The 10,272-nt window shown below is 53.3% G+C and overlaps 1 protein-coding gene across 1 annotated transcript; it reads left to right on the forward strand.

The window, feature by feature from the left end:
• The first annotated feature begins 4,729 nt into the window (after positions 1 to 4,729).
• On the forward strand, positions 4,730 to 9,507 carry TRIL (TLR4 interactor with leucine rich repeats). The gene has a single exon (XM_032304004.1). The coding sequence runs from the start codon at positions 5,205 to 5,207 to the stop codon at positions 7,641 to 7,643; it is 2,439 nt and encodes an 812-aa protein (XP_032159895.1). The 5' UTR covers positions 4,730 to 5,204; the 3' UTR covers positions 7,644 to 9,507.
• The last annotated feature ends 765 nt before the right edge of the window (positions 9,508 to 10,272 follow it).

Consider the following 10,272-nt stretch of genomic DNA (forward strand, 5'->3'; position numbering starts at 1 on the left):
CAGGCTGCCCTGAGTGAGCTCCAGGAGGCTACTATCGCAGGACTTGGCAGAGCCACCTCTCCCCGCAGCAGGGAGTCTGAGCTCTCCTCCCCCTAACCCTTCCTGCCCAAGAGCAGCCAACTCCAACCAGGTCCAGGAGCTACTGAAGACATGGCCTGGAATCCTTCTTGTCTCTGCAGTTCAAGTTCAAGGGAACCACAAGTTGCTTGGGAAGAAAGCAGTGTACCTCCCTGGCAAGCCCAAGAAGATTCCAGGCCTGGGCAAGAACATCCTAGGGCCCTTACACCATATATATGTGTCATGAAACCAGCTCAAACATGCTTCTGCTTCTGACCTTTGCAACTATCCCCCAGGGTGCTTGAGATTTAAAGGGCAAGCTTTCCAAAATTGAACGAAAAGCTCTTGGTTCTTTCAAGAACAGCATTCCCTTCTGGATCTCCATGTGTGATTATCCAAATTATATGTGATTTAAGCATAATCAATACTTGAATCTCCTGGAACATGATCAAACCTGGATCCGTCCATAAACAAAGACATTACATAGTTGAGAGACAGGCATTTAAATTTAGGAGAAACAAGGTCTGTGCTTTTACTAAAAATTATTGCTTTTTATTGAAAATTTGGTATAGACTATGTTCTAATAAAGTAGAACTTACACTTTCAAAAATGCTTTCCTTCACACTTCTGTAATGTTTCTCCTTTTTCTTTCTAAATCCAAGTATATGTACTTTTTCCTCCTAAAATGCTACACATGGACAGGCCTGTCTCGAATATTTGAGGAGCCCAGGGTTAGAGTGTGAGGGAAGATCCATGATCCCTAGCCCTCCTCTCAGCTCCCAGTAGATGGGCAGATTCTCCATGTCCCCCCTGAAGGGCCCCCCCACCCCCAGCGCCGGGCATACCACAGGAAATCACAACTCACACCTCCAGATTCTTTTTGCACAGCTGCCTTGTGGCCATCCCTTGGCCCTGGGCATATACACGCTTGTGGCATAGTCAGCCCGCAAGAGGACAGGTGGATAAAAGCCTTCACCGATTAGGCAGTTGAGTAGGAAATTCCAAGGTCCTAGGAGCCTTGAGCAGGAGTGGGGCTGTGAGTTGTGTGTGAGCCCATCCCTTTGGAAGCCTGAAACTGTGTTCTTCTGGAGAGGGACACAACCAGAGGAGGACTGGAACAAAGCCCTCTCGAGTGCCAGATCCAGGGTAGGGGGGCCCAGGCAGCCATGGTCCGGGAGCAGTGTTCTGTACTGGTATCCACACAGTGCCCGTGGATATCTTGAGTAAGTAAATACCTGGGTGTGGAGGTTCTATCAACACATATTTCCCGCAAACCACTGTGGCAGCAAGGTTCTAGAGATGAGAACTAGATAGATAACATTTTCTTCGTATAGCACCGACTTTATTTGGCAGAGACAATTTTGACCTTGCGGTGCAAATACAATGATGTTATCTGCCTGCAGAAATCCTTCAAGGGGAAGAAGGGAGGATGTATTTGGAAGTCATCGTACAAGCAAGGCTGTGTGATACTGTTGAAAAATACAAACGTCAAAATATCTTATCAACCGGGGTGCATGGTGGCTCAGTGGGTCAAAGCCTCTGCCTTTGGCTCAGGTCATGGTCCCAGGGTCTTGGGATCGAGCCCCACATCGGGCTCTCTGCTTCCCCCTCCCCCGCCTGCCTCTCTGCCTACTTGTGATCTCTGTCAAATAAATAATAAAATCTTTTTTAAAAATACACCTCATCAACCTGAAGGTGTCCCCCTTGCACCTGTTGGCAGGCTTCTAGCACTTCCCTCCTCTGAAAACCTTCCTCGAGCTCTCAGTCCAGGCCAGGGGCCCTCTTCAGGGCTCCCACAGCTCTACTCCTCCCCGCTTATACCCCAGTGATGCCCTCCTTGCCCATCAGCCTCCCCACCAAGCTGTTGCATCCTGGGGCCTGGCACCGAATCCTATCAGCCACTGCATTCCTGACAAATTCTGGGATTTGACACTTGCTAGATTCTCATTAAATACTACCGGCCGGACCACTAGCATTCAAAGCAAATGCAGCTTTGGAGTTGCTATGGAGTTGCTATGATAGCAGTACTGCGGGCTCCAGGTACTGCTGGATTCAAGCAAAATACCATTTAGCTCCTGGAAGAGAGAAATGGTCTGAAAATAAAACACCTGAATGTGTAGCATTACAGAAACAAAGACCACTGGGGGCACACAGGAGTACGCATTAGCGTCCTCTGAAGGATTTAAATGTCATTCATTTTAAAGTGGACCTCAAGTTACATGGCGTTAAGAAGGAAAGCATTTGTTAAAAAGACCTATTTTTAACTATTTCAGAAAGAAGTCATCTGCATGCACACACCCATATGTGTTTCTACTTCATCTGTCCATCTCAAAGTCTCAATCTCACTGAAACTGGATTGAGAACCCTAACAACACCTACCGAAAGCTCTTTATACTTATTTGAAGTATGGCACACTGTATCTATTTTAAAGAAGGTTAACTACATGTGGCAGACGGATTACTTCAAGAAAATGGAATGTTATGGAAAAGCAATCGTCTTTTGACCTAAACCACATATGATGTTATTTCTACCTGCAAGCCAGCACTACTGGTAGAAATGTTAAACACGGGGCAATAATACCAAAGACCATCAAAATATTGAAAAATCCCGAACATCTGCAGGGGTCTGATGACTTTGTAAATTTTACTTAGAGGCACCTATAAAGCAAAGATACTCCAAGTGCAGTAAGTGACCCATGCAAACTATAGAGGTCCTCTGATGGAATGCAGCCTGTGCTCCCCGCTCTGCAGACTCAGGGATGGGGTCCAATCTCTGCTTTTCCCTCTTTCTACCACATAAACCTCTCCTAGCTTCCAGCCTCTTCTCTGCTCTGATGGCTGTGTGTGTGTCCTCACACCATGAGCTCAAAGCCGATGCTGCCAAAGCTCCACCCCAGGTAGATCTAATGGTTCAATAGCCAATAGCTTCTTAGCCCTCTTTTCTCCAAAAAACCTGAAAGTCCTCCTAACAGGCTGCAGGGCCCAGGTCAGACCAGCTTATGCCACACTGTGCAAGCCTGGGTTTCACGCTCTAGGACAGCTGTACCTTCACAAGAAGGACTGCAGTCAAGAATTAAAAAGCTTTCAGGAGTTTCTCACCATGAGAATAAAAAACCAAACTACCTTTTATCTTGTTGAGAAAGATACTTGTTTTCCCACATTCATCCTGTATTTGAAAACTCAAAGCACATCACAAGCCAGCCTCGGTCTGCTCCCCGTGTCTGGAGTAGGCATTGCACTGGTGATTGTCGTTAGCACTCCACTGCCTGTGTCCCTGGAACCCAGGACCTGTTCTCCCGTAAGTCTTTCTTGACCATGCAGCCAAGGATCTCTTTCCTGAAATTTCCAACATGTCTCTATCTCCTGCGTACACAGATCGCTCAGTGAGGCATTCAGTCACTGCCCAACACTGGAATTACTAAAACTCACTTTGTATCTGTGCAGCTGTCTCCTACTACTGCCTTAGGTGATGACCTCACCTTTCCATGACTTGCCCTCCCCACTAAGACAGTCAGCCTATGGAGAGGTGAAGATACGTCTCCCTTAATTTTTCAGAGTGGACCCTTAAAATTACATTTTATGAACATTTTGGGTGGTGGGGGTGGTTGAAGGGGCCTTTATTTTTACCAAGACTGTTTGCATGAACAAATGATATAAAACTGCTACTCCTTGCCCATCCTCATTCTCAGCGGGGGCTGCCTTCAAAGGCACCAAGGACACAGGTTCCATTCTATATTGATAAGTGGTGAGACTCCCCCACTGAGCCAGGCCTGAAGACTTCTGCGCCTCAGGACTTTGAAGATCCCTGCAAGCCCAGGCATCAAGCCAGTGACACCCGCAGATGCAGTTACCCGAGGGTCTGGGGAGGTGATTTTAAATATGCACACAAGTACAGAGCCTACCCCAAGGGCTCTAAGGCAGGAGGAGGACTAACTAAATCACCTAAATCAGACAGAGCCACCTTCGCGGTGGTGGAACCCGTTCTGAGCTTCTCCAGGCTCTTATCTACAGGCGGGGCCAAGCGAGTTCTGATCCCTACGTGGCACGATGCCTCCCCTCGGCCACCTGTACAGCCAGGTCAAACACCCGAACACACCACACTCCGGAGGGGCTGACCTGGCCTCCTCTGACGACACTCCACCAATAGCTCTTTGGAGACAACCTTGGGCTGCCCTAACTAAACTTCTTCCGGAATGTCCGCGCACTCCGTGCTGCGTGAACTGCCCACGCGGGGTGACACTTGGAAGAGCAAGAGACTTAAAAACGAAAAAGAGGGGCCGCGCTCCCAATGCTCCAAAATGACTGGTGTACTCCTCTAAAATAAAAAGGTCTCTGTCTGCAAATTCCGTTTGCTAGCCCGGTAATCCACCCCCGCCCCCAGCCCTGCGTCGAGGGCCGGCCCGTACAGCTGTTTTTAATCCCTACTTTTCTCACTCGGCGTCCCGGGCTCGGGCTGACCAGACGCGGAGCCACTTAGCGTTTCCTCCTCCCCCTGTCGGGGTCTGTCCTCCCTCCGCCGTCTCCTCTTTCTCCGCCTGCATCCCCGGGGGGCAGAGTGTGGGAAGAACGAATTTCCGCCGGGTTTGCCCGCCACTCGCCGACTTGGGTCCCTTCCGGACACAGCCGGCGCACCCCCCCGGCTGTTCCACGGAGGCCGCGCTCCTGGTGCGGGACCCAGAGGAAGGAGACGCAGGCTGCCGGGGCCGAGCCGCCGGGGCGCAGCAGCCAAGCCGCGCCCCGAGGAGCTCTTGGAAGGGCTCCCGCCTGCAGCTGGGGAATCCGCTCGGCGGGGAGAATCCGTGCCAGGGAATCCAGCTCTCCGGACTCAAGCTGCAAACAAAAAGCTCAGGTCTGGCTCGCTCCCTCCGCCCCCCGACGCACACCCGGAGAAACAGTTTTGCGCAGAAATGCAACAAGTAGCACCCGGAGCTCCCGGAGCGCCCTGAGCCGCCTGACTTGGCCGGGCGAAGCCCGCCTGCAGAGACCCGGGCCAGCCACCGGACAAAGGGCGGAGGAGGGGCTGGACCGCGCCGCGGAGTCCGAAAGAGGCCATTTAGCGACTCTGGCCAGGCCAAGGGGAATGCAGAGGAGACACAGAGCAGGCGGGCCAAGAGGACGATCCGGCCGCAGCACGCAGGGCGGGCGGCGATGGAGGCTGCCCGCGCCGTGCGCTTCCTACTCGTGGTGTGCGGCTGCCTCGCGCTCCCGCCGCGGGCCCAGCCGGTGTGCCCGGAGCGCTGCGACTGCCAGCATCCCCAGCACCTCCTGTGCACCAATAGGGGGCTCCGCACCGTGCCCAAGACCAGCTCGCTGCCGAGCCCCCAGGACGTGCTCACCTACAGCCTCGGCGGCAACTTCATAACCAACATCACGGCCTTCGACTTCCACCGTTTGGGCCAGCTCAGACGGCTGGACCTGCAGTACAACCAGATCCGCTCTCTGCACCCCAAGACCTTTGAGAAGCTCTCCCGGCTGGAGGAACTCTACCTGGGGAACAACCTCCTGCAGGCGCTTGTCCCGGGCACGCTGGCCCCGCTGCGCAAGCTGCGCATCCTCTATGCCAATGGGAACGAGATCGGGCGCCTGAGCCGCGGCTCCTTTGAGGGCCTGGAGAGTCTGGTCAAGCTGCGGCTGGACGGGAACGCCCTGGGGGCGCTGCCGGACGCGGTCTTCGCCCCCTTGGGCAACTTGCTTTACCTACATCTGGAGTCCAACCGGATCCGCTTTCTGGGCAAGAACGCGTTTGCCCAACTGGGCAAACTGCGCTTCCTCAACCTCTCTGCCAACGAGCTGCAGCCCTCCCTGCGCCACGCAGCCACCTTCGCACCGCTGCGCTCCCTCTCCACGCTCATCCTCTCGGCCAACAGCCTCCAGCACCTCGGGCCGCGTGTCTTCCAGCACCTGCCGCGTCTCGGCCTACTCTCACTCAGGGGCAACCAACTCACACACCTCGCGCCGGAGGCCTTTTGGGGGTTGGAGGCCCTGCGCGAGCTGCGCCTGGAGGGGAATCGGCTGAGCCAACTGCCCGTAGCGCTGCTGCAGCCTCTGCACAGCCTGGAGGCGCTGGACCTTAGCGGGAACGCGCTGTCCGCTCTGCACCCCACTATCTTTGGCCACCTGGGCCGGCTGCGCGAGCTCAGCCTGCGCGACAATGAGCTCAGCGCCCTCTCCGGGGACATCTTCGCCGCCAGCCCGGCCCTCTACCGGCTGGATCTAGACGGCAATGGCTGGACCTGCGACTGCCGTCTGCGGGGCCTGAAGCGCTGGATGGGCGACTGGCACTCGCAAGGCCGTCTTCTCACCGTGTTCGTGCAGTGTCGCCACCCGCCGGCCTTGCGGGGCAAGTACCTGGATTACCTGGATGACCAGCAGCTGCAGAACGGATCGTGTGCAGATCTCTCGCCCTCAGTTTCCCCGACCGCCCAAGGCCCGCGGGCGCCCTTACCCACCGCCACTGGGGAAGAGGTGGCGCCCCCTGCAGGTAGCCTCTCGGAGGAGCTGCCGCCGCAGCCACAGTCGCAGCCACAGCAGCGCGGGCGATTTCTGCCTGGGGTGGCCTGGGATGGGGCCGCCAGGGAGCTCAACCGCAGCGCTCTGAAGCTGAGCCGACGGGGCCCTGGCCTCCAGCAACCGGACCCCTCCGCCGCAGCTGCCACGGGCCCTGCACCACACCCCCTGGACCTGCTCCAGAAACCCGAGCGGGGACCTCTGACTCCGGCAGACGCGGCCCACGCGAAGCCCACCCCGACGGCCGCGCCGGCCTCTGCGCCACCGCCCGCCGGCGACCCCTGGCAGCGCGCGGCGAAGCAGCGCCTGGCCGCGCAGCAGCAGGAAAGTACCGCCCAGTCCGACGGCGGGGTAGGCCTGCCGCCGCTGGTGTCCGACCCTTGCGACTTCAACAAGTTCATCCTGTGCAACCTGACCGTGGAGGCGGTGGGCGCCGACAGCGCCTCGGTGCGCTGGGCGGTGCGCCAGCACCGCAGCCCACCACTGCTGGGCGGCGCGCGCTTCCGCCTGCTCTTCGACCGCTTTGGCCAGCAGCCCAAGTTCCACCGCTTCGTCTACCTGCCAGAGCGCAGCGACTCGGCCACGCTGCGCGAGCTGCGCGGAGACACCCCCTACCTGGTGTGCGTGGAGGGCGTCCTCGGGGGCCGGGTCTGCCCGGTGGCCCCCCGTGACCACTGCGCCGGGCTGGTCACCCTCCCGGAGCCTGGGAGCCGGAGCAGTGTTGATTACCAGCTGCTGACCTTGGTCTTGCTGGCCGTCAACGCGCTGCTGGTGCTCCTAGCGCTGGCGGCCTGGGCGTCCCGCTGGCTGCGGAGGAAGCTGCGGGCTCGGCGGAAGGGTGGGGCCCCTGTGCACGTTCGACACATGTACTCCACCCGACGTCCCCTGCGCTCCATGGGCACCGGCGTGTCTGCGGACTTCTCTGGCTTCCAGTCGCACCGGCCGCGCACCACTGTGTGTGCTCTCAGCGAGGCGGACCTCATCGAGTTCCCCTGCGACCGCTTCATGGACAGTGGGGGCGGTGGCACAGGGGGCAGCTTGAGGCGGGAGGACCATCTTCTGCAGCGATTTGCTGACTAGAGCCAGACTCCAGGAGGTGTGGAGACCATCTCATTGGACTGAAGCCCCTCAATCCACCTCAGGGGGAGATGTCATTTAATCAGAGCTTCTCCTTTTCCCCTTTTGTGCACTTGCCAGAGAGGCCAAAAGCGAAACCAGTTCGGCCCACACACAACCCCGACAATTCCCAGTGCCCCCTCATAAAGCGAATGGGTGGCACCTGGTGGTCAAGGCCAAGAGCAGGGGACAAACGGGAGGTAGTGTCCAGAGGTGGGAAGCCTTCTTTTATATGGAGACCTTGGCACAACTATGGATGTGGCTTCTGTGGGATCGTGATGCAACAGTCTGGCCCCCTTTGGGGTAGAGAAGGGGGCTTTTGCCGCCGGTATGGCCAGAAAGAGATTTGTGTGCATGCTTTTTGTTTGCTCAGTGTGAAACAGAGGAGTTTTGTCCTATTTAAGGGAAGAGGAACTTATTAGTATTACAAAGGAGGCTTGGCATCTTGACTACACTGGGCTGGTGGTCTCTGCCAAGAAGGTAGATGTAAACTGGTGGCGAAGTTTAACACACCCGCCAAGGAACTCTTTCATGTTGGTTAATAGAACATTCAGGATAATTTAATGTTTAAATCATTAGAGATGCTATTTTTTTTCAACAATGTGAAGAGCTCAGACATTTAACAAACTGACAGTAAACTCAAGGACTGTCGTAGTTGAGCTGAGCCATTCAACTAGTATTTTCTTTTTAACATTAACATGCCAAGAACATTGGCTGACCTTGGGGTTAACTAAGATTACCTACTTTCTCAGGAGAAGGCTGCATACAAGACTTCTCTGTCAGGGTTGCTCCTGTGGCTTTTTAATTTTATTTTTCTAAACCTATATATGGAAAAGGAAATGTCAGTGCCAGACTTGGGAAAAGAATGTAAAGTGTGCATAACCGATGGCCGCGTAGGGAACCGCAGCCCTCAAGTTCACTTAACTGCATCTCTGACACTGTGTCCAGATGGGAACAAGTATGGTGTGGTACTTCTCATGTTTTTATCGGTCACATGCAGATTGTGCCCTGCTTTTATTGAGTTGCACCGTTAAGTGTTCAAGGCAGTTCCCTAATAGGGCAGCAAAAGGTGATATGCACTTGACAGTGTAACCCTCAATCACCTTAATGTCTTACTCTATATGAAATAGAGGGGAAGAAATTATTGGGAAAAAAATGTGAAAAAGGGTACATCAGTAGTTGTCTGTTTCTACTAAAACCAGAAGATTTTTAGGAGTACTTAAACCTCACTGTGAAATAATGATCTGTTTTGCAAGTTAATCTCTCCATGACCCTGTGTTTTACCATGTTATTAAATCTTACCTTTTAGTCAATAATTGCAGTATTTCTTTTAAATGTCTTTGTTTTAAATTTAGGATTAGGCTCCTTTATTTGCTCAATTGTTTTCAGCTCTTTGGGACCCTCTCGTTCCCTCATATTTATGAAGTACATGTTTATCACTAAAGGTAGTGCTTTGGTTTACATTAATAATTTTGCGTGTGGTCTAAGAGCACAGGAAGAGCCTCAAGGAAGATCTGCGCGGTGATATCCGCAGTGGTTGTGGATTTATTGGCAGTGGGCTGTTTCGGAGGATATTGTTATGGTGCTAAGGCTAACCAGGAATCTTCTGTTTAGGGCCTTAAGCCCCTGAGGGTCCTGATGACTCAGGGAATCTGTCATAGTCTGGGGGATGGGGGTCCTTCAACCCCAGTGCACTCCCTTTTATGTTCGGCCTCCATGGAGCCAAGCCTGCCCTTGTCCCAACAGCTGAGCAGGGGACCCAGGGCTCTAAATGAACGGATCTGTGTTTATGTTCAGATGAATAAATGTCCAGACCACTTAAAGTGCAGCTGCTTCTCTGGTCATCTTCTCTGTGAGGCCAAAACTTAATAAACCGCAGGAAACAGGCTGTCATTCTTAGCATAGGAGTACGTGGGAGAGGGGTCATTGCTTGCTCTTACTTGCAAATTTTGGGCTATCTACTTGCCCCTCTTGTGCTCCTAGTTTCATTCATTTGTAGAGCAATGGCATCCTTGAGCTGGTCCTTTTGCACAGCAGTATAATCTTGAGCCCCACTGAAAGTCTGGAAGAGACCTCTGATGCTTCCCACCACTCACCCTTTCAACTTCAGAACATCACTGAAAGTACTTCACGGAAAAACACTAAAATCTATGTAAAAACAGTTTGACTGGAAGGTCTTTCAGTGGGAAATGAATAAATGTTATACATTGTTATGTCCAGTTATGTCAATAAACCCACTTACTAATGGAGATCTTTTATTGTTGGAGTTTCCAAATACCTTAGACACTTGGCTTTCTATAGCAGATTTCATTGACGACAATGAAACAAATGCTTGAAGTCTGTCTGTCTGTCCTCTCATGGTGGTTTTTAATTGCCATTTCTATGGGAAAGTGTGGACTTTATTTTTCAGAAATAGTTAGGAGAGTTTATACCCAAAGAAACAATGAGATGACTCTAAAAGCCGATGGTGAGCCATGATAAGAAAATGCTGTTAAAATACCAGGGGCAGCGAGATGACTGGCCGGGTCTCAGCCAGCATTTCTGCTATTTAAAGCAATCAGGACTTTTGACTCCCATGGTCAGTAATAAGGAG

This window comes from Mustela erminea, chromosome 11 (assembly GCF_009829155.1).
Source record: "Mustela erminea isolate mMusErm1 chromosome 11, mMusErm1.Pri, whole genome shotgun sequence".
In the NCBI taxonomy this organism is placed as follows: domain Eukaryota; kingdom Metazoa; phylum Chordata; class Mammalia; order Carnivora; family Mustelidae; genus Mustela; species Mustela erminea.